This window comes from Solanum pennellii, chromosome 2 (genome assembly GCF_001406875.1).
Source record: "Solanum pennellii chromosome 2, SPENNV200".
Taxonomy (NCBI): domain Eukaryota; kingdom Viridiplantae; phylum Streptophyta; class Magnoliopsida; order Solanales; family Solanaceae; genus Solanum; species Solanum pennellii.
Window position 1 is genome coordinate 43151693 of NC_028638.1, and position 23510 is coordinate 43175202.

Here is a 23510-nt window from a genome sequence, read left to right on the forward strand (position 1 = left end):
TATTACACAATTACCCAATATAATGCCTATTTTTTCTCCATTAAAACACTCAATCTTCTAAATCAGTTTTTGGATTTTGAATTATTAATTTTAATTAAAACACCCAATTTTGAAATTTTGAATTTCAAAATTCAAAAAATTTGAAATTTCAAAAATCTGGACAATTTCTCTCCCGTTCTTACTGTTATTCTTACTCCATCACGTCTTCACTTCTTCTTTCTCCATCATCTTTCTTCTTCTTAACCCAGCATCTTTTATTGGTTTCTTCTTTTTCTTCTTAATCCATCATCAGTTCTTCTTTTCTTCCCTTTTTTGTTTTGGTTAATTGTTCTATTACATCATAGTAATGGATCCGTTAATTAATAGAAGGATATATGATTCCGACGATGAAAATTGGAAAGAAAATAGAAAAAAGTCTTTGCATGATCCTATGAATCTTCAGAAGGATTCAAACAAAGACTCTGACGAAACATCAAAATCAAAGGTTGTCAAAATACAACAAAAAAAGAAAAAAGAAGCAGCAAAAATTGTTGTTAGGCCTACATTATTTCGGGTTTGTATTTTTGTACTTAAAACTCTTGTTGAAATTAGTAAAAATTTTAAGGAATCCAATATGTATCAAAATATCTACTACATGTATCAGTGCATTGACTTAACATTATAACATGTGATACATATCTAATACATGTATCAGTGCATCGACTAAACACTATACACACTGATTTTATATGTATCATCAAGCACAGTTGATGACGCATTTATTAAACTTAGTTAATGATACATTATAACAATTTTCAAAACCTCATGATACATAGAAAATATTATGATACACAACAAATTCATGTCTCAATGCATCATCTAAAACACTATACACACTGATTCAAAATGTATCAGCAAGCACACTTGATGGCGCATTTATTGAAATTAATCACTGATACATGATAAAAAATTTAAAAAACCCTTGATACATAGGAAATCATATAATACACATCTAGTGCATGTGTCAAAGCATAGACTAAACATTATAATCCACTTAGTACTCATGTATTAAACCTATTGTCTGATACATGATAATAATTTTCATGATTTTTTGATACATATTGGATTCCTTAAAAATCTGTTGTTGGATTCCTTAAATTTTTACAATTAAATAGTATTTTCCAAGAGACAGCCCAACCCAACTCATTATTTTGAAAAATCCACAGTAACAACAATAAAATTACTGCAGTTCGAAATTTAACAGATTGTTCATAAAAAATGTATTCAAAATAGATGATATAATCTTTGATTTTCAAAATTTGAAATTAATATCCAATTACGTGCTGATTTAATGCTGATTAATGATCTGTTACCGTAAATTAAGCTGTTTTAGTTAACAAGATTAAATGTACCATTTTCCCCCCGTTTTTTGCTTAACAGTTTAAACTTACCATGTATCACTAGAGTCTAAATATCACGGCACAACAATTTTAAGGGATTTTTAGTAAATACTAAATTTGTCGGGACAGAGTGTAATTATTGAATTACACTATGAGATTCCTTAAATTTTTACTTATTTAAAACCTATATAAATATTAGTCATCAAATAAAAATCTAAAAGATAATTAATGCACCAACTTTACAAGCATTTATGAAATTCTAGGGTTGTAGAGATGTTCTACTAGTGAGTAGAGGGATTAAATTCAATCAGTACCATAATACTCCCTTCCTCTCGATCTATCAGAACAGATCAGACTATCTATTATTAATCGATTTAAAAATAACATTTTCATCTCGCTTCTATCTATTATTAATCGATTTAAAAATAACATTTTCATCTCGCTTCTCGTTCATTTTAGCCACGAGCATATCCCTCTTCCTCCCTTTATGTAATTTAAAAAAACATATATAAACTATAGTTTAAGAAGCAATTCAATTGAATGAGTGTTTCGAGAAGGTTAGTAGCTAAGTTGGTCGGCTCGATGAACTTTCAGTTTCTTTTTGGGGTTTCCCACCCGGTATGGCAGTATTCATGTCCACATTGGAGTCCGACTAAATCCAAATTTGCACCGAAAAGTCCCACATTGGGAGTAAAACACTCCTAACAAAGGTGACTCTCTATCCAAGGGACTCGAACCCGAGACCTCTTAGTTAAGGATGAAGGACTACTTACAACTCCACCACAATCCTTGTTAAGCAACACATATTCATTGTAATACTCATTTTTACCTTCTTCGAATTAAAATTATCATTTTTTCCCCTAAAATACCTAAATTATTTTTATTCTAACACATGCTTGTGCAATTTAACAACAACAAAGAATGAATATCTTAAGTGATGGAAATATAAAATTTGGAGTTGTTGAATGCAATATAATCTCTTGTATTAGAAACTTCACAAGACAAAATGCAAAAATCTCCAGCTATAAGGCTTAAGCAGCACTTCTCAGTAGAAGCAAACTAAACTATGTAAATGGTCTGCAATTCACAGCTTTCTACAAATAAATTGAAAAATTCTAACTAAAGTTTTGAGCAAAACTTGTTTTGACATCATGCACCATGTTACTGTAAACACAAGCGCGAAAATCCGGCCTCCGGTAAGGCCAACAAGAACAACCAAAAGTAGATCAATACTAGCTGAACTCTGCTCTTTTCTGGCTAAACTAGACACCTTAACAGTGGTTGCATTAAGTACTTCTTCAGCGCTCTTTCGACCATCAAGTTGAGTTTTAACATCAATTTCTCTTACTGGGATCACCTGATTACTTATCTTCCTTTTGAACTTCTTTGCGATAAATCTCTTCATCTTTGATTTTTGAGATTTCTTTCGCTTGGATTCCAACAAGTCATGACTTCTCGATTCTTCTTCTGTTGAGTCTATTCCTTCACGTATCAGATTATCATACCTACTGGACTCAGAGGAACTTAACTCTTCTTGCTGTAATCGCCTCTTGAAAACACAATCTTTTTCTTCTAACTCAACCATTTCGACTCCAGAGGATCTCCAGACTTGCTGTACCATCAAAAGACTCCTCCTTTGTGCTCCTGCAACAGTCATGATCCATCTATATACGCGTTCACCCGAATACTCAATGAAGTACAACAAGAAAGCTGACATTGTTATTCCCATTACAAGTTTCTTTGTTCCTAAAACCAAAAACACCACCAGAAAGACCTTCAGAAGCGCGACTAACACCGTGTTTTTATCAACAACTTCATCAAGATCAAACCTTTCATCTTTTTCCTGACACCCCTTTAACTCAGACTTCTCAATTATGCAACATACCGGGGAAGGTGGAGTCGAAAGAGAGCTTAAAGGGAGCTCAGCCACCACTGGAGGAGCCCTCTTTTTCTTGGAAGTTTTCATGAACTTTCGACGATTCTTGACAAAAAGATCCACAAGGGAAGAAGGGAAACCAGTTTCCACCATAAGAGGTTTTTGAGAATGAATATGGTCCTTCACCAATTGAGATATACTTGTCTTCTTCAACTTCTTCCATGGAAAAGACATGTTTGAAGATAATCCAAATTCAGACTCAATAAAAATTCCCTCTAAATATTTAGTATCTGAGACAAGAAGCAAGAATATAACAAGGGTCAAGACATTATAGTGTTGGACTGTTGAAACATGGCATGATCTTGTACAATAATATATATAGATGGAAATGAAGATTTATGTCTGGTCACGCGTATCGATTCGAAAATAAAATTTTATTTTGGAAGAAACAGAGAAGGAGAGAGGAGAATATAAAGAGATGTTTCAATAAGGCATATTTAAATTCTAAATCATTGGAGGAAGGTGCTGTGAAGCATAAAGTAGAAACACTATAATTAGAGGTCCTACTATGGTGCCAAAACTTTTTCTCTTTTTTCTTTTCAATGTACACACAGGCAACACTGTCCATCTCCTTGACCTATTTTGAATTGCCACATAGTTTAAGAAACTAAACATGTCATATGAAAAGTTGAAACTAAAGAATTGTTAAAAAAAAGGAAAGAGTCGTTCTTTTTTAAAACGAACTGAAAATGAAAGTAGGTCAAACAAATTGACACGAGGGAGTGTAAACTATCTTTTGTTTTCAGAGTCTTTGTATTCTTTCTTATGTGGGGGAGGAAAGAGAAGATTAGGTAAGAAGCAACATTATGCCTCATGATACACATGCTTGATATGAAAATATATATTCCCACACTCAAATAATTCCATTACATTTGTGATGTGTGTGAACAATTAGAATTGATGCACTCCCACTTGTAAGTTGTCACACTCCTCCAAGTATACTTTTTTTTTAAGACAAGATAGTTAGTTCTGTTTCCTTTTAAACAATCCAGTTAATCAAGTTACTACACAGAAAAAAAGAAGAAGAGAGAATTTGTTGCATGAATCAACAGGATTTTTCCAATTGCCAAACTGGTACAAGGTACAAATAAATGGCCAACATACAGCCCAATGATAAACATAAATACAACCTAGATGGACTGATGAGCACAATTGTTTCGCAGCACGGTTACGTAACCCTTACACAAGTTGTCACAAGGATGGAATGCCAAGTTCCAATTAAATTGTCGCATGAACATAGTGGCAAAATGAAAAGACTGGAACTGGATTTCAAAGAAAAAAATAATAATTCTAACCCTTCTAATAAAAAGTACTTAGTGCTGTGATTCTCCTATCCGAAGGGAATCATCTGTTCTTGGCTGATTTTGAATGTGGTAGTGTTCCAAACACTTTGTCCCAGAAGGAGGAGGTGATACCAAAACCTTTGTTCTGGATACGAAAATGATGATTCAAGTGATATTTCTGTGAAAGAAGGGCAAAAGATCACTTGTTAGATCATAGAATACTGCATCTTATCGAGATTCAAAAATTCAGATGAAACTATCACTTCAACACAACCCTAACCCATGATAAACCCCAGGCAGACACTTCTTAATTACCGTAAAGACAGGATTGAACCACAAACTATAACCTGAAACAACAGTTTCTACTCTCAAGTACCACAAGTGAACATAATTTGCAATGGCATAACAAATCTCCTGTTAGTAGTTGAAAAGGTTAAAACAAAGAAACCAGCAGGGTCTAAAAAATATCTTCTCAAACACATTATTACACCTGACAGGAGACATCACCAAAAACTAACTGAAAAACCACAATGAAGCCATTGGGCAGATGTTAACAAACATATCCTCTTACCTTGAGATTTTTAGGCACTTCAACTGTTGGTTGCCCGTGATGCAAGTAGTAGTGGGTTACATCATACATAACATAGCCCAATAAACCGCCTCCAAACAAAGCAGGAGCAGTAGTGGGAGTTGCCAGGAATTTGATCAAGTTCCAGAACTGCAATTACAAAGTACAGTATCAAAAGCAAATAATCATTGCTCTTCAGCACACTCCCAAAATTCAGCATAAGTATAGTCGTGATCAATGTCATTTGGGGAAAGCAAATAATAAGAGCCTATGATTTTCAACTTGCAACATTTTGTATAGAAACTACCAACTTTGACTAGCTGTTGATGTAGGCTATATTATATCCCTTTAGTTGCTACGGCCATGTAGACTCTTCCAAAATTAAACTAGAATTTGTCAAGTGGATTTTCATGTAATATCTGATGTATACCCTCCAAGTGCTTAATTCTTTTTAGTGTTTTTCTTCAATAATTAGGCAGATAAAATGGCCTTGCAAATGCATTGCTTGACCTCCGAAAACCATATGTAGCAACAATCGACGAATGGAGAGAGTAATTATCTTTTATTTCACGAAAAGCGGTTTTAACCATTTGAAATTGGGATCTTCTAGATTTGTGTGAAATTACAAAAAAAAACAAAAAGCAAACAAGGTTCTCAGGTTAAAATATAAAACAATGGTAAGATATTAAATCCAACGTACTGGTACAAGGAGAATAGCCGTTGCAGCAGGAGGAAAGACCAGCCGTAGACCATCCATGGGATGCTTATGATGACAGCCATGAAGAAGATAATGAATAGTGTTTCCCCTGTAACAAAAGATCAGTTTAAGCACACAGGAATAAAGAACCTGAAGTAGAGGGCTAGAAGAACATTCCCTTCTCAGGTTACTAAATAAACAGGGAGAGCACTAACCAATAGCTCGTTGTATTGATATGGAAAAGAAAACGATGAAGAGTGTATTCCATCAGTGTCCAGATGAAAATGCCAAAAACCACCAACAGTGCCACCTCTGGAACAGTACGACCCATACGGATAGAAACGGAGATGCTATAGCACACAACTGGAAGCCATATGGTAGGAATTGCCCACCAAACTGTGCGAGTCAGAAACTGTTTCACAAATTAAAGGTATCAATATCTTATGTACATAGTCAGATGATGTGAAAATGAATTATTTCACGTGGGGTGGGGTATTTGTATGGGACACAATCTAGCAAGTTTTATATCAATCTTGTCTTACATAGACACGTATGGAAAATGAAAAAATGAATAATTCTAACAGTAACTATACCTCCCAAAAGTCACTAGCAAAAAATCGAGGACCTTCCTTGCTGACAATGGGCTGGTGAACCCACTCTTGATAAGCTTCTCCAAGGTGGCCAACCTGAGAGCACATTTGAGGAGTTAAAAAATAGAGGTGGTACTAAGACGGTTTATTTAATAATTTCAGTCAGATAGAGAGATTTGGACCAAGGAACCTGTTAGAGATGACAAAGAAGACCTCACAAAAACTATATCGAACAAAAAAAGAAGAGGAAGAAGAAAAAGTGCCTGCAACAGTAAAACCATATATAGTTTCCCATCTAAAGGATCATGAGAAGGAAATACATCACCCACATATTATTCCTTTCTACTTCTTTTCTGTCATTTTTTTTAATTTCTGTGTACTTTTGCAAGTAGAACAAAGAAATGCATTATGAAACAAAACGAAATGATAAGGCAAATGTATCTGCTAGTACGTACTGGAATAATCTTAATTACATAATGAAAAACCCTGATGATAGGCAGCAAAGAAGATCAAGGAAGGGGAGGTAAACATTACAGACACATGTGCAGATCTAAATAAAAGATTCATCATCCATCCCAAAAAGAAAAACAAAGTTTGGAGTATGACGGTCAAATGGTCTACTTTTCGGCAGAAATTTTGACACTGCTTCATTAATTTTATTAATTACTTAGAAACTACGTATAAGAATACCCTTTATCACATTTTATAGCGAATGCACTTCCTTAACTGTATACAGAGTTTAGGATGTCAATTTCACCAATGTACTATATTAATGAGAGAGGAGGAAAATAGTGAAGTAATAACCAAAAAGTGAGTTTCATAGAGAAAGCATCATATCAGAGTTGAAAAGCTAAATAGTTAATGAGTTTGGAATTCTTGCAACTTTAAGAATAATATAGAGAATAATATTTAGCAGTAGAACTCCATCGAATAATTTGAAATGCCCCAAATGGGAAGAGTGTCACGTAATTGGGGCAAATGAATTACTATACAACTACTACTACTACTACTACACCTTAATCCTAAGCTAGTTGGGGACATGGAGTATGGTATATGAATCCTTACTAGAAGTTTCTATATTTCGTAGTGGCATATACATATGTCAAATTGGTTTAAAAGACTTCTAGAAAGCATAAGACAAGAGTAAACATATTAATGTGGCTAAATATAGTCCCAACTCCCAACTATAAGGTGGACTAAAAATGTCTTTTAACATTATTTAATAAATATGAGAAGAAATGTAGTTAAAAACCATTTACTTCCCCCAAGTTAGGTATTAAATAAAATAGGACGGAAGAAAATAAATATAAGATGTAGATTGTAGAGTTTTACCTGGTGTACAAGTGGCTTATCTAAATCCACAGTGAAGCCTTGTGCAACCATCGTGGACACCAGCTAATTTCTAGATATAGCAAAGGAAACAGAATGTAGTTAGAAGGCTGCTAAGATATGGTTCTACGTGAAATATTCAATAAGAAGTTCAAGAGCACCTATTGAGATGAGAACAGTTCAATAAAGAAAATAGAAGACAGATCATATAGCCACCCACAAGGTGCTATTTGATGATTTTATCTTTAAAAAATTTACTCGTTAATACATCTTGGCGCTTGGTGAGTTATTCCATCTCTTTGGGCATTTAAGCTAATTAAGTAGCTCCACGATTGAGTCCAGACAAGATTTCATGTTATATTTACTTCAGGGTGCTCTTGGAGAACTACTAACTCAACCAAATATAGCTTGGCCTACTTAATTGCAACTATTTTCAAGGAAACTTTTGGTAAACTGTGCAATGCATATTTCCTTTTTTATATGAGACAAGAGTATTTGATCAAGCAAACATCAAATAACTTATATACGATGTCAAATGAAATTGCAAAAATCAAGAAAAAAAGAAGCGATGAGTCCATATATCATTGTTTTACTCTCATTCAAATGAAACAACAGTAAGAGCTTCAGAGTAACCATAAATTGTAAATAAACAAGCAAGAAAAGAGATTGCAGAAAGTATCAACTCAGGCTAGAATATTTAAAATTTTGCCCTCATGCACACAAGAAATCGATTTTCATAACATTCAGTTTTTAGAAGAATGCATCAATTTCTCAGTATCAGTCTTAGCAGATTGGCAGAAAAAAAATACTTGAAAATGATCTCCTTTACAAACATGAGATGAATGTATCAATTATCATTTTTACAGGCAGAGAAAATTCATACATTCTCCAATCACCTTCAAATTATCATTTTTATGTTCGTTTGACCAAAAAAAAAAGGATAACTAGACACAAAACATAATCGATTAGTTAAATCACACCGTAGATTTGATAAAATTAGAACCCCAATTCATAAAATACACAAAAGCCACTTGCTTAAAAATCAAATACTTGGATCAGTCATGACATCTATAAGACTTTAATTCTTCAAGTAAACATCATGAATTACATCAAAATCCTTGTAGATACACAAGGAACTTCAACAATTCAATTTACAAATATACAACAACAACAACATACCCATTGAAATCCCACAAGTAGGGTCTAGGGAGGGTACATAGTGTATGCAGACCTTACACCTCAGATTCAATTTACATATATGAACTTCAATAATTCAATATACATGTAAAGATACATAAAGAACATCAAAACCCTTGTAGATACATAAAGAACTTCAACAATTCAATTTACAAATATACAACAACAACAACATACCCATTGAAATCCCACAAGTAGGGTCTAGGGAGGGTACATAGTGTATGCAGACCTTACACCTCAGATTCAATTTACATATATGAACTTCAATAATTCAATATACATGTAAAGATACATAAAGAACATCAAAACCCTTGTAGATACATAAAGAACTTCAACAATTCAATTTACAAATATACAACAACAACAACATACCCATTGAAATCCCACAAGTAGGGTCTAGGGAGGATACATAGTGTATGCAGACCTTACACCTCAGATTCAATTTACATATATGAACTTCAATAATTCAATTTACATGTAAAGATTCAATTTTTTTTCTTCCACAGTGTACATTCACACCACCAGACATAAAAAAAACCATAAATCTCAAAACCCCAAATACTCTAACAACAGAGATCTATTTCACAAATGGCCAAAACCCAACCATAACAAAGAGAATCAAGAAGATACTTACATAGAAAAATGCAGATTTTTTTTTTGCTCAATCGAAAGGATCCCTAAGTGGTGCCCTCTCTATGTGCAGACCACAAAACACTCTACTGCTGGCTGTATGATGTTGATTGAATATTTTTAGGAGTTGTTTACTTTACCTTTTCTACTCAATTTGCTTCAGTTTATGTTGAAAGATATCGACCGCATACTAATTGTCTTGGGGCAATTGGGTAATAATACGGTAAACACTTGCCAGTCTGGTCACAACTCACCCCATCTTTGCATGTGTTTCAAATATTATTACTAACAACTTTAAATTTTGTCAATAAATCGCACTAGGTAGGTTCGATGAGATAAACATGGTCGAAAGGATCAATATCAAAATCAAATTCTGATTACGATAAGATACTACTTATTGAATTAAGTCATATATTATTTTTCATTATTTAGCAGGGATAAATATATTCTCAAACTATTACAAATGGTATACAGATAAATTTCTATTATATTTTTGAGATATTGGTGTCCCTGCCATCAAAAAACTAGAGCATATAAGTCTTTCACTTTAACGGAAGACTAAATAGGGACACGTGACACAATCTTATCCGTCGCTTCGATTTTAATAAATATCGGGTCGGTCGATGATATTACGACACGTGTATGTCTGTTAGTATAAATTATATATATGTTCTAGTTTCTGGATGGCAGGGGCACCAATGTCCCAAAAGTATGATAGATGGTATCTGCATATTATTTACGATAGTTTAGGGGGATATATTTGTCCTTTTTCCCTAATTTAAATGAGGAATTAAAAATCTCAAGACTAATCTAATAGAATAACTTATAAATATTTCATTAGCTTAGGGACTAATTACTTAGATACTTTTGAGATTGCTATATCACATATTTTATTAGATTTTGGTACATTCAAATACGTTTAGATATATGCATCTCATGTACACGAGGTTAAAAATTATGGTGTAATTTATTGTAGATACACACTATCTAAGTGTATTTGCATATATTTGAGATATGTAAACAAATCTCTCTAGTCTGCCTCGCATTTTGCTTGTCACTCTCCTATGTATTTGATATCCTAGATACATGTGAATCACAACAAATACATAAAGATACATATATCTAGTGTGATTTGCATGTATCTGAGATACATAGACAAATCTCTTGCCTCTCTTCTATTCTTGTTCGCCTCTCTTCCTATTTCAGTATATCTGGTAGCAAAAATATGAAGCTAAGAGTTTGTTTTGTCATTGTTGTTGGGGTCCAGAAGCAATTATTTTGATGAAAAAGCATATTTTTGAAAAATTAGGCGTTTGACAAACCAGTAAAACTCTTTTTAAATGGAAGCAAAAACAATTTAATTACAATTATTTATTTACCATATTTCATAAGTTTGATTAAGTTTCATTTAAGATTTTTATATTTTATTTTTATATAATGAATTTTATATTTTATAATTATTATTTCTTTTATTATATTACGTATTGTTTTGCACAAATAGAAAAAAAATAACAACGATATTTTTGCGAGATTAGAAAAAAATAATTACAAATTTCAGCCCTACAAATAAAAGGTATAATATTGGTTGAGAATTTGAATATGTACATTTTAATTAATAAAAAAAAGTTAAATTTATTTTTTTCTTTTCGATATTAGAAATAATTTATCTCGATAAAATTATCTTAACACTAAAAGTACATTGATATTTGTACTTTTTTGTAATTTGATTTTGAAAAAGCATTTTAACAAACATTTTCAAACACAATTTGCTTATGAATTTTTTTTCAAATGAATTAATCAAACATAAATATATTTTTTTAAAGCACTTTTGTTAAAGAATGACAAAAGTTCCACATCGGTGGTTAATGAGATGGGTGGACTCATTATAAGGCTTGGGCAATCCTCCTCCCTTTGAGCTAGCTTTTGGGGTGTGAATTAGGCCTAAGACCTAATTTCACAACTTTCTTAAAAAGTTATTTTAAAAAAGTGTTTCTGAAAATAAACAGCGTGTCACTTAAAATCTGATATGAAATTATAAATTAGTGATATAAAATATAACTATTTCAAATGAAAATTAGTAAATACGTTGAGAATATTTATGTAATTAGATAGTTTGTCTTATTTAATACCTCTAACCAAACAAAAAAAATAAAATAATCTACATTTTATCCTCAATTTTTATCTCTTATTTTCCATAACAAACGACCCCCAAATCGAAGGAGGAGTTTCATAATAACTCGGGGAGAATTAAATATTCATTTTTTAAACAAAATGCATTGCAAAAGTTATGTACTTGTATATTTTAAATATATATAATTCATATTTTGTATATAATTACTAAAAAAAATTGAATTACATAATAATGTTTTAAACAATACGATGTATCATACATTGGAAAATCATCTTAACGGATGGTGATTTTAATTGTTGACTAAAATTGACGGGAGGTTTCATTAAAACTTAAGAGAAGAGTATCTATAAAATTAAAATGTGAGAATGGTCAAAGATAATAAATTTTATAGACTTCGGTTCCACTTTTTTTTCTCAAACAAATTGTGAATATTATTATTTTTTCGCTAAAATTGCAGCTCATTCTATTCCCAACCCCAAAAAGTCTTGATGACCCGATCCAATATATAATAAATTTATATTATCATTTTATAATGAATACGTTTTGTGAAAAGTTATGACAGTGAACACAATTAATATAAATATGAAAAATAGGAAGAAAATAAATAAAAAATACCATTGATTTCTATATGAAAAACAACTATAACTATTTGTAGTTGAAAGTAACTTTAAAGAGAAAGCTAGAATAAGAACTATATAAATTTTGTACTACGAATTAGGATTGAAATTTACTCCAAAACTATAAATGATGGGGGGTTTTATAAATATAAACATTTGGTAATTTTTAGAAGTTTTCAAATAATAGAACTTGACTCAAATGCTATTTTTTTTCTAGTATTTAAATATTTGAATGTTTGCTAGAAAATTCACCAAATAATAATAAGTTGTATGGCCAAACAATATTTGTCAAGTTTTTTCTCAAATATTTTTGGAAGTATCTATGCCAAACGCTGCCTTCGTATAATATCGTTTTTTCCCCAGGAAAGTCTGTAGGACAATACCTACTTGCATTTAGGCTTAATTTACAAGGGACTTCTTTTATTTTGAATATTTCTTTGTTTTCGTTCCTAAATGTAAGTCTTCTTTAATTATATTAATCTATTTTTTTTCACGAATTCGATGAGTTCAATGGACTCTCTTCTCGCATTCTTGTTGGGCTGAATAGAGGCATATTTAGAATTTGAAGACGGTGAATGCACCACTAACAATCAATACATGTTAATTAAATTATTTCATTCAAGATTGATTCATAGAATATTTTTATACAACGTAAAAATATAAAACTAACGTAATAACGTATAAACTTCCTTTTGCTTCAGTTTGTATTGAAAGATACGGGCCGCATATTACTTGTCTTGGGGCAATTGGGTAAAAACACGGGCGAACACTTGCTAGCAACTTTGGATTTATTATCAACTCACTTATTATTTTTTATAATTTTAATTTAAATGAGGAAATAAATAATTTCAAGACTAATCTAATTGGATAATTTACATAGATTTCACTAGTTTATAGGTTAATTATTTAAACACACTAATATATAATATTGCGAATCTTATTAGATTTTGATGCATTCATTCACGTACAGATGTACGTATATCGGGATACGCAAAATTATTTGTAATTTGTTCTAAATATATTGTATCCAATGTATTTTGGACATATAGACGACTCTCCCTCGCCTTCCTTCTATCTTGCTCGCCATTCTTCTATTATTTGATATCTCGAATACATGTGAATCACACTAGCTTCATACATATATACGTATTCAGTGTGTATCTAATGTGATTTGTATGTATCTGAGATACATAGACAAATCTCGCTCGCCTTTCTCCCTATTACAATGTATCCGGTATCAAAAAATATATATCTTGGTGTGTCTGACTTAAAATCAAGTATGAAATTACTAATTAGTGATCTAAAATATAATTATTTCAAAATATATAAAAAGTTTAATATATATTTTTAATATTTGTAATTAGATAATATCTCCGATTTAACACCTTTAACCAAATACAAGATAAAATAGTTTACATTTTATCCATTATTATCGCTTATTTTTCATATGCCAAACGATCCCGCATTATGTACATGTATATTTTAAATATATACGATTTAAATTTTGTATACAAGGATGAAAATAATTGAATCACATCGTTATGTTGTAAATAAGACGATGTACCATATTTACTGGTCTTCTGTAAAAGGGATTGCAATGATAGAGTTATAATAATTTGTAAAAATTGTCAGATAGATTGCATTTGAACCTTGTGGTTCTTGTAAGAAAATAAAATTGGCTTAAGAAAAAAAATTGGAAAGGTAGTTTTAGCGGATTGTGATTATAATATGTGTTGTTATATAGAAAAAATGATGGTATGATGTTTTGCTCTTGCCAATCTTTGAAAGTTATCTTTAAAATACTTTGTACCACAAGTCATGATAGTTTGACGATAACTCGAATAATTATCCAATGATTCTCAAATCAATATCTCTATAGCAAGCTGAGATAAGCAACTCTTGATAGACTGGACACATATGACTCCACGTACTTTAAAGACTTCGAATGCAATACTAATATTATTTGGATCCCTAATTTGAACTCTATGTTACCATATGTTATATGTTGTATTGTCACGCTTCGAGACTTTAGTACTCTAGACGTAATATTCTATAGAATATCAACGTTTGCACCAATCAATTTGGAGTGGTCTTCCATATACCCCAGTTGTTAATGATATGGGGTAGACTAGTGATAAATATTAGTTTACAATGAATAAATTCTATCGAGTCGATAGAATCGGATAACTTGGGTTTGTCGCTGAAAAACGATTGAATGAAGAATTGAATTCGAGTTGGGTCATTTCTCTTTCTTTTTTGATACGGGATACAAATCTTGATTAGTTGAAACTTTATCAAGCTTATGTTGGTTTGTGGTGGAGTTGCAGTGGTTGTAGTTGATGGTGTGATGGCGATTGTAGATGGTACCGATAATTTAAAGTGAAGTGAAAAAATGGTTTTATGATAAGTCAAAAGTTCTAGGTTTTAATGAAAATAACAAGGGTTTTGTTAATAACTTAAAGCAAAAAGATTCAAAATTATAGGACTAAAAATAGAGAATGGTTATTAATGTATGAGCTTTGGTCTTCTTCTTTTTTCTAATAAATTGTAAACATTATCATTTTAAGCAAGGCTGAAGGTCATTTTATTCCCAACTCCGAAAGTCTAAATAATTTGGCCCACTTACCATCTTTGTCATTCTGAAACACCCTTATTTCTCACATTCATCCTGTCAAAATACAACGTAACAACCCTAACTAAATCAGTTTTAATGAGATCTGTCGATTTTTGTCCAAAGCATTCGATTAACGGCGGTGGTGCCACTCTCATCACCACCACACAATCTTGTCCTCATTTTCAAAGCTATAAAAGGCCTTTTTTGTTAAATATCTGAGCTTGAAGCTTTTTCATTAACTTAATAATTCCGTACAAATGGCCCAACGAGCCAAAAAGAAAACAAAAAAGTATCTGGCCCAACCCAAAAATTGAGTCGACCATCCCTTCTTAAATATCACCCTAGCAGCTAGGGTTTTCCAATATAGCTCTCTTTTTTCCTCTCTAATATCACCGCTAGGTGCTTTCACTCACTCCACCTTCCTCCTTCTTATGTGACGGATCATGAACATCTTTCTTCTTTTTATATTACAATTCAACTTTCTCAGCTCAAGGAGATGGACCTCCACTATCTTTTGCACTTTTCCTTATTTTATCTGTCTTCTTTTTCCCCATTTGCTCCAGCGAATGAAATGGTTACTAACGTGGTTTTGATACAGTGGCAAAAGGTCATCTCCTCTATTGTAGCTTCGAATAGAAAAGGAAAAACTCTTAAAATTAGCGGATTCAAGCTTTATCCATGAGATTTTCAATACTAATGGCCTCTAAAACGTCCTTCATTTCTTTTTCAGTCTGAAAAGGTAACCATATCCCTCTTCTTTCATTTATTTTCGCTATTAATCTCTATCATTTTACCTTGGTGAATCAATCTTTTCATTAATATAAACTTTTAAATTTTAAATTCACTGAACTTTTTGAAGAAGTTGTTGTGACCCTAACATATCTTATAAAAGGGGTCCTTGTTCAACTCTTTAAATGTCTATGGTTGCAAATTTTTATTAATAGATCTACAAACTTAATCAGCCTGAAAAACCCTTATTTCTCACATCATCCTCTTGTCAAAATAAAATGTAATAGCCCTAACTAAATCAATTTTAATGAGATCTGTCGGTTTTTGTCCAAAATAGTCGATTAACGGTGGTGGTGCCACTCTCATCACCTCCACATACTCTTTTCCTCATTTTCAAAGCTATAAAAGGCCATTTTTTGTTAAATATCTTAGCTTGAAGCTTTTTAATTAATTTAATAATTCCGTACAAAATTGGCCCAACGAGCCCAAAAAGTAAACAAAAAAGTATCTGGCCCAACCCAAAAACCGAACGGACCATCCCTTATTAAATATCACCCTAGCAGCTAGGGTTTTCCAACCGAGCTTTTTTTTTTCCTCTCGAACGTCGCCGCTGGGTGCTTGCACTAACTCCTTCCTCCTCATTATGTGATGAGATCATCTTTACTTCCTCCTTTTTATACCACAATTCGTCTTTCTTAGCTCACAGAGATAGACCTCCACTATATTTTGCTTTTTTCCCCTTTTCCTTGTATTTTCTGACCTCTTTTTCCCCTTTTGCAGATACTTCCTCTAGTGGATGAAATGGTTAGCAACGTGGTTTTGATAGAGCGTCAAAAGGCCATCTCTTCTGCTCTGCTGTAGCTTCGAATAGAAAAGGAAAAACTCTTGAAATTATTGGACTCAAGCTTTCTCCAAGGGATTGTCAACACTAATGGCCTCCAAAACATCCTTCATTTCTATTTTAGTCTGAAAAGGTAACCCTATCCCTCTTCTTTCATTTATTTTCACCATTAATCTCTATCATTTTCCTTTGGTGAATAAATTTTTCATTGATCTGAAATTTCAAATTTTAAATTCACTGAACATTTTGATGAAGTTGTTATGCCCCAAATATATCTTATAAAAGTGGTCCTTGTTCAACCCTTCAAATCTCTATAATCGCAAATTTTGATTAATAGATTTACAAGCATGAGATCATTTTAGTTGACACGTTTCATTTTTGGTTGTTATGCCCCAAACATATCTTATAAAAGGGGTCCTTGTTCAACTCTTCAAATCTCTATGGTCCGAAATTTTGATTAATAGATCTACAAGCACGAGATCATTTTAGTTGACACATTTTGTTTATGGTAGATATGCCCCAACATATCTTATAAAAGGGGTCCTTGTTCAACCCTTCAAATCTCTATGGTCGCAACTTTTCATTAATAGATCTACAAGAATGAGATCATTTTAGTTGACACGTTTTGATTCTGAATATTTTCTTTGATGACAAAATACTTTTATTTCATAATTTTTATACTTTTGAAGTATTTGCCATTTTGAAAAAAAAGATTATCACTATTAAATAACCATCATTAATCGCAACATTGATAATAACGTATATTATTCAACTCATGAACTGAAATTTGTAGTCAGAATGCATAAATAGTAACTATAACCATAATATCACATTTTTTTACCTTCGTAATTGATAAGATTGATCTTTAGTGTTTTAACATTGTTCCATATTACTGCTCATTCATATATAATAACAAATCCGTAGAGGATATTCAAAATTTATTAAGGATTAGGTTATAAGAAGGTGATATTGATCACTAGTACTTATTCTAGATCAATGAAAGGCACTTGAAGAAAGTAAAGAAAGAATTTAAAATTACTAATTGGATAACATGATTTTTACACATAAAAAGCAAACAACATAAAATTATTTCAAGCCAAAAATGTAGACAAGAAAGATGCAAGTATACAAATACAAAAGGAGATTAAAGGAAAGGATTGAACATATAAAGAACTCAAAAGAAAAAGCTAATAAACTTTTTTATTCGAGACAATTTTATAATTAAATAGGAATATTGGTAATAGGAAGTTGTAATAAATTCTTTCTATTTTAGAGGTCATTGGGATTGGGCTTCCTTTCTGGCAAGTAGTATCTCACTATGTGTATTTGTTTGTTCAATGATAATATTCTTAATTTATTCAAAAAAGAAGAAGAAAAGAGTCCAAAGCTCATACATTAATAATCATTTTGAGAATATCTCTTTTAAATCATATAAATTAAATCTTCTGTCTTATGTCTTAACCTTGACCCTTTTTTATTACTACATGAAAAAATTGCCTTATCATAAAATACCTTTTTTTTTCACTTTGTCATGATCGATACCATCTATAACTGTCGCAACACCACTAACTACATCCCCCACGACTCCACCATCAACCAATGCAGATGACGGTGATGCGCCGATAATTGCAGATGACATTGATCATGTCGAAGTGAAGTGAAAAAGGGTTTTATAATAAGTCAAAATTTCTATATGGTAATGAAAAAAAAACAAGGTTTCATTAAACCCTATAAGAGAATTCAATTTATAAGTTTAGAAATCGGAGAATGGTCGAGATTGTTATTAATGAACGGCTTTGGTATTTTTTTCCCCATTAAAAAATGTAGATATAATTTTCCCTTAATTTCTTTTTTAAAAGAAAAACCCATTTCTCCAAATTATGACAGAAGACCGTGTTATTGGAAAAACTTCTGTATCTCTATGATGTTTGGATAACACCACATATGTTATTGCTATGGTGTGAAATGAGCGGGTTGAGTTTAAATTGGAGATATTAAAATGGGTTGAAATAGAAATCGGGTTGGGTCTTGACCCACCTAAATTTACTTTGCGCTCAAATGGATTGGGCTAACAAATGGATGGGTCTTGACTCGATCAATTTGACCCGATTAATCTCAATGATTTTAACAAAATGATATTTAACTTTTATAATCACATGTCTAATTTCAAGTCAAGATTTTTTTAAAAAAAAAAACAACAAATTGACACATAAATCCTAAAATATGTTAAATAGATAATATTTCATACATTTAATATAGGAACATAACTTAGTAAAGAATTTTAAAACGGGTTAAAATTGGAGATTGAATTGAGTTCAATTGAGAATTCTCCTAAGATGGGTTAGGATTGAATGCGTTGAGATTGAACCCAATTTAAATTATCTTGAGTTCAACCCTTACAATTCTGGACACCCTTAGTTGTTGTTATAACAAAGGACCATGCACTACAGTTGTGAAATTGTAGTTTGTCACTCAATAAGTATGAGATGAGCTTCTCTTTCTTGGATGATACCAGATGACCACCCACTGGTTATGAATCGTAGTTCAAGATTAGATCATGAAGTGTATATCTATGCAATTCCTGATGGTGGGAATTGTGTGCTTTGCTATAATATATGGTAGGACGTAGAACATTCACTCATGTGGTAACATTTGATAATTTCTTGGTTTAACATATGGTCTAGCCCCTTATGCCACTAAAAATGAAAAAATTATCGAAATACATAGAGAAGGTTTAAAGGTGATTGATGCTTTTGAGGAGTAGTTAGACTAGTGAGAAAGTTTTTAATTGATCATAGTATGATACTTACATTTGAAAAGATGATAAGTTTAATACTTTTTGACTGAAGTTGAATTGTCTAGATTTGTTTTTACTAAGTATATGTTCTACTACATGTACTATGAAATATCTCTTCTAATCGGCTAGCGGAGTCCTCGGTTGATAAACCACAGTCCTGATGTTTTCAACCTTATGATCCTGTACCTGTATCTCATGCTGCAACAGTTTCTGATTATTCCTTTTCATGAACCGAGACCATTACTTGATTGTGAAACTGCCATGGACTCCAACCTCCCGTGATATGGACAGGATACTTGACTTGGTGGCATACATACTTCTGTGGCTGGTCGAGCTTGTCATATAGTTACACATGTCAGTTTGGCCTTGGTAGCATACATATATTTGTGGCTGGACGAAATGACCTGTGTTACTATATGACCATCTCGGCCAGCCACAGAAGTATGTATGCCACCAAGTCAAGTATCCTGTCCATATCACGGGAGTTTGGAGTCCATGGCAGTTTCACGATCAAGTAATGGTCTTGCTTCGTGGAAAAGGAATAATCAGAAACTGTTGCAGCTTGGGATGTAGGTGTAGGACCATAAGGCTGAAACTTTGAGGACTGTGGTTTATCAGCCTAGGAGTCCGCTAACCGATCATAAGAGATATTTGCTTTGTACTAGCAGTAGAACATCTACTTAGTAAAAACACAATTAAGCTTCAGTCAAAAAGTATCAAACTTACCATCTTTTCAAATACCGGTATCATACTATGATCAACCAAAAATTTTCTCAGTATTCTAACTACTACGTCAAAAGCATCAAGCACCTTCAGACCTTCTCCATGAATTTCGATATTTCTTTCATCTTTAGTGGCATAAGGGGCTAGCCCATATGTTAAATCCAGAAATTATTAGATGTTACCACATGAGTGAATGTTCTGTGTTTCACCATATATTATAGCAAAACACACAATTCGCACCATCAAGAATTACATAGAGATACACTTCAAGATCTACTCTTGAACTACGATTCTTAACTAGTGGGTGGCCAACTGGTATGATCCAAGAAAAACAAGATCATCTCATGCTTATCATTGAGTGACATAAACTACAATTCCACAATCGTAGTGCATGATCATCTGTTATAGCAACAACATATGCTATCTCATACTTTGAAATAAATCATTGAGTGAGATACATATACATACAACATAAATATATATATATATATATATATATATTACACTCACTATTGAAGTTCATCAATAAAGGTAATCAAACATCAAGTACTTTCCAAACACCAAACAAAACACATAATCATCAAAAATAAATGATGTGATGAAATGCAACGCAATATGATACCATGTAATGAATCGTTTAAGAATACCCAGTACTCACTCAACCGTATATACATGATACTCCTCGGAAGTACATCGAGAGTTCATAACCCATGGGGGACTCGCGAGGTCCATATACCGACACGGACGATCTCCACGTGTCTGTGCGGACGATCTCAATGCACTATCATAATATCAAACAATTTTCGCACGGACGGTCTCTACGTGCCCAAATTACAATCTTAACATCTCACCATCCCCAGCACGGACGATCCCCACGTGCCCAACTTATACTCAGTCTCATGTCTATGNATATATATATATATATAGTTAGTTAGTTAGTTAGTTAGTTAGTTAGTTAGAAATCGATATGATATTTTGCTCTTTGCAATCTCTGAAAGTCATCTTTAAAATACTTTGTACAAAAAGTCATGATAGCTTGGCGATAATTTGAGTAGCTACCCAATGATTCTCAAATCAAGATATCTATAGCCTGAGATAAGAAACTCTTGATAAATTGGATAAATATGACTCCATGTACTTGTAATGATTTCGGATGCAATACAAAAATTATTTGGATCCCTAATTTTAATCATATTTTACTATGTATTGTATGTTGTATTATCACATTCTGAGACTATACTCTAGACATAATCTGGACATATATTTATTCATCTTTAGTTAAAAGGTCATTAGTATAAGCATAAATTAGTTAATATTGTTCTTGCCATTTTCTTAATCACTATTCTAGGTGCGTCTTAGCTAATGTTTGCCTATAAATTCTCAAATATTTTGGCAAAAAATTTTGGGTGAAGTTTCACCATGTGTTTGGTTATAATAGAATTTGGCTCAAATTCTATTTTTTTAATGTATTTGAGGATTTAATTGTTTGTTAGAAATTTTGTCAAATAACGACAAATTGTATGGTCAAACAATATTTATCAAGTATTTTCCTCAAATATTTTGGAAATATCTATGGCCAAAGGCTGCCTTTGGATACTTTTGTTCTTTTTTTTTTCTTCAAAAATTCGATGAGTTCAATAGACTCTCTTCCCACGTTCTTATTGGGTTGGACAAAGACAAATTTAGAATTTGAAGACAATGGGTGCACCACCAACTGCTAAAACACGTTAATTGAAACATATCATCCAATATTACTTCATACAATAATTTTTTTTATAAAATACAGAAATATAAAACTAATGTAATAACATATAAACCTCATTTTGCTTCCGTTTGTATCGAAAGATATCAGCTTGGGGCAATTGGGTAAAGATACGACATACACTTGCTAGCAAATTTGGATTTTTTTTTATCAAGTCACTTATTATTTTTTATTATTTTAATTTAAATGAGGAAATAAATAATCTCAAGACTAATCTAATTGGATAACTTATAGAAATCTCGTTAGTTATAAGTTAATTATTTCAATACACGCTAATTTATAATATTTCAAATTTTACTAGATTTTGATACATTCAGATACGTTCAGATGTACGTATCTCAGGATACACGTAATTGTGCGCAATTTGTTCTAGATATACTGTATCCAAGTGAATTTGCATGTATCTTGGATACATAGACAAGCCTCCCTCGCCTCCCTCCCACGCCACTCTGCTATGTGTTTGATATCCCATATACATGTGTGAATTACACTAGATATATACATATACATGTATCTAGTGTGTATCTAGTGTTATTTGTATGTATCTGAGATACATAGATAAATCTCGCTCACTTTCCTTTCGTTGTTACTCACCTTTTTCCATATTTTTTTTGTATCTGGTAGAATAAATATGAATCTTGGTGAATCTAACTTAAAATCAAGTATGAAGTCACTAATTAATGATACAGAATATAATTATTTCAAAATATAGGAAGAAAGTAAATATATTAGAAATATTTGTATAATTAGATAAGTTCTCTAATTTAACACATCTCATCAAATACAAAATAAAATAATTAATATTTTATCCTGAACTATTATCTCTTATTTTCTATATGCCAAATTAGGGGTGTCAAAAATGAATTCAAACATAGGTAACCCGTCCAATCTGCTCAAAATTTTAAGGGTGGAGTTCAAGACAATTTGAATTGGGCTCAATCTCAACCCACTCAAATCTAACACATTTAAAGAGAATCGTCAATTGAGCCCAATTCAATCTCCAATTTCAACCCATTTTAGAACTCTTTACTACGATATGTTCCTATATTAAAAGTATGAATTATTATATATTTAACATCTTTTAGAATTTATCTATCAATTTATAACATTTTATAAAAAAAAAAAAATAATCTTGAGCCAAAATTCGAATTTCGAATTGTGATTATAAAAGTTAAATATCACTATTATAAAATTATTGAGATTAATCAGATCAAATTGGCCAGGTCAAGACCCAACTCATTTTTTGCCCATTTGAGCCCAAATTAAATTTGGGTCGGTCAAGACCCAACCCGATTTCTATTTTAACTCATTTTAATATTTTCAATTTCAATCCAACCCGCATATTTGACGCCGTATGCCAAACGATCCCACAAGTCTTTTTCTTTTGCAAAAAGAAAGAGCATCTTAACAAGTAAGGGAAAATAAAATACTTCTTAGCTTATATTCATTTTTTTTTTAAAAAAAAACACCTCAACAATCATGTACCTGTATATTTTAAATATATACAATTTAAATTTTTGTATACAGTGATCAAAATAATTGAATCACATCTTAATGTTATAAATAATGATAGAGTTATAATAATTTATAAAAATTCTCTAATAGATTGCATTTGAACCTTGTGGTTCTTATAAGAAAATAAAATTGTCTTAGTAAAAAAAAGGGAAGATAGTTCTAGTGGAGATTA

General features: G+C 31.9%; 2 protein-coding genes across 2 annotated transcripts; both read right to left on the reverse strand.

The window, feature by feature from the left end:
* Positions 1-2337: 2337 nt before the first annotated feature.
* On the reverse strand, positions 2338-3781 carry LOC107011803. Its single transcript, XM_015211452.2, has one exon. It carries the CDS (start codon positions 3487-3489, stop codon positions 2464-2466), a length of 1026 nt encoding a protein of 341 aa, XP_015066938.1. The 5' UTR covers positions 3490-3781; the 3' UTR covers positions 2338-2463.
* A 557-nt stretch (positions 3782-4338) lies between these two features.
* Positions 4339-9827, reverse strand: LOC107011804 (dihydroceramide fatty acyl 2-hydroxylase FAH1-like). The gene is made up of 7 exons (XM_015211453.2): positions 9614-9827; positions 7786-7855; positions 6457-6549; positions 6079-6275; positions 5867-5972; positions 5170-5316; positions 4339-4776 (listed from the first exon to the last, which is right to left on the reverse strand). Exons 2-7 carry the CDS (start codon positions 7834-7836, stop codon positions 4660-4662), a joined length of 711 nt encoding a protein of 236 aa, XP_015066939.1. The 5' UTR covers positions 7837-7855; positions 9614-9827; the 3' UTR covers positions 4339-4659.
* Positions 9828-23510: the final 13683 nt, after the last annotated feature.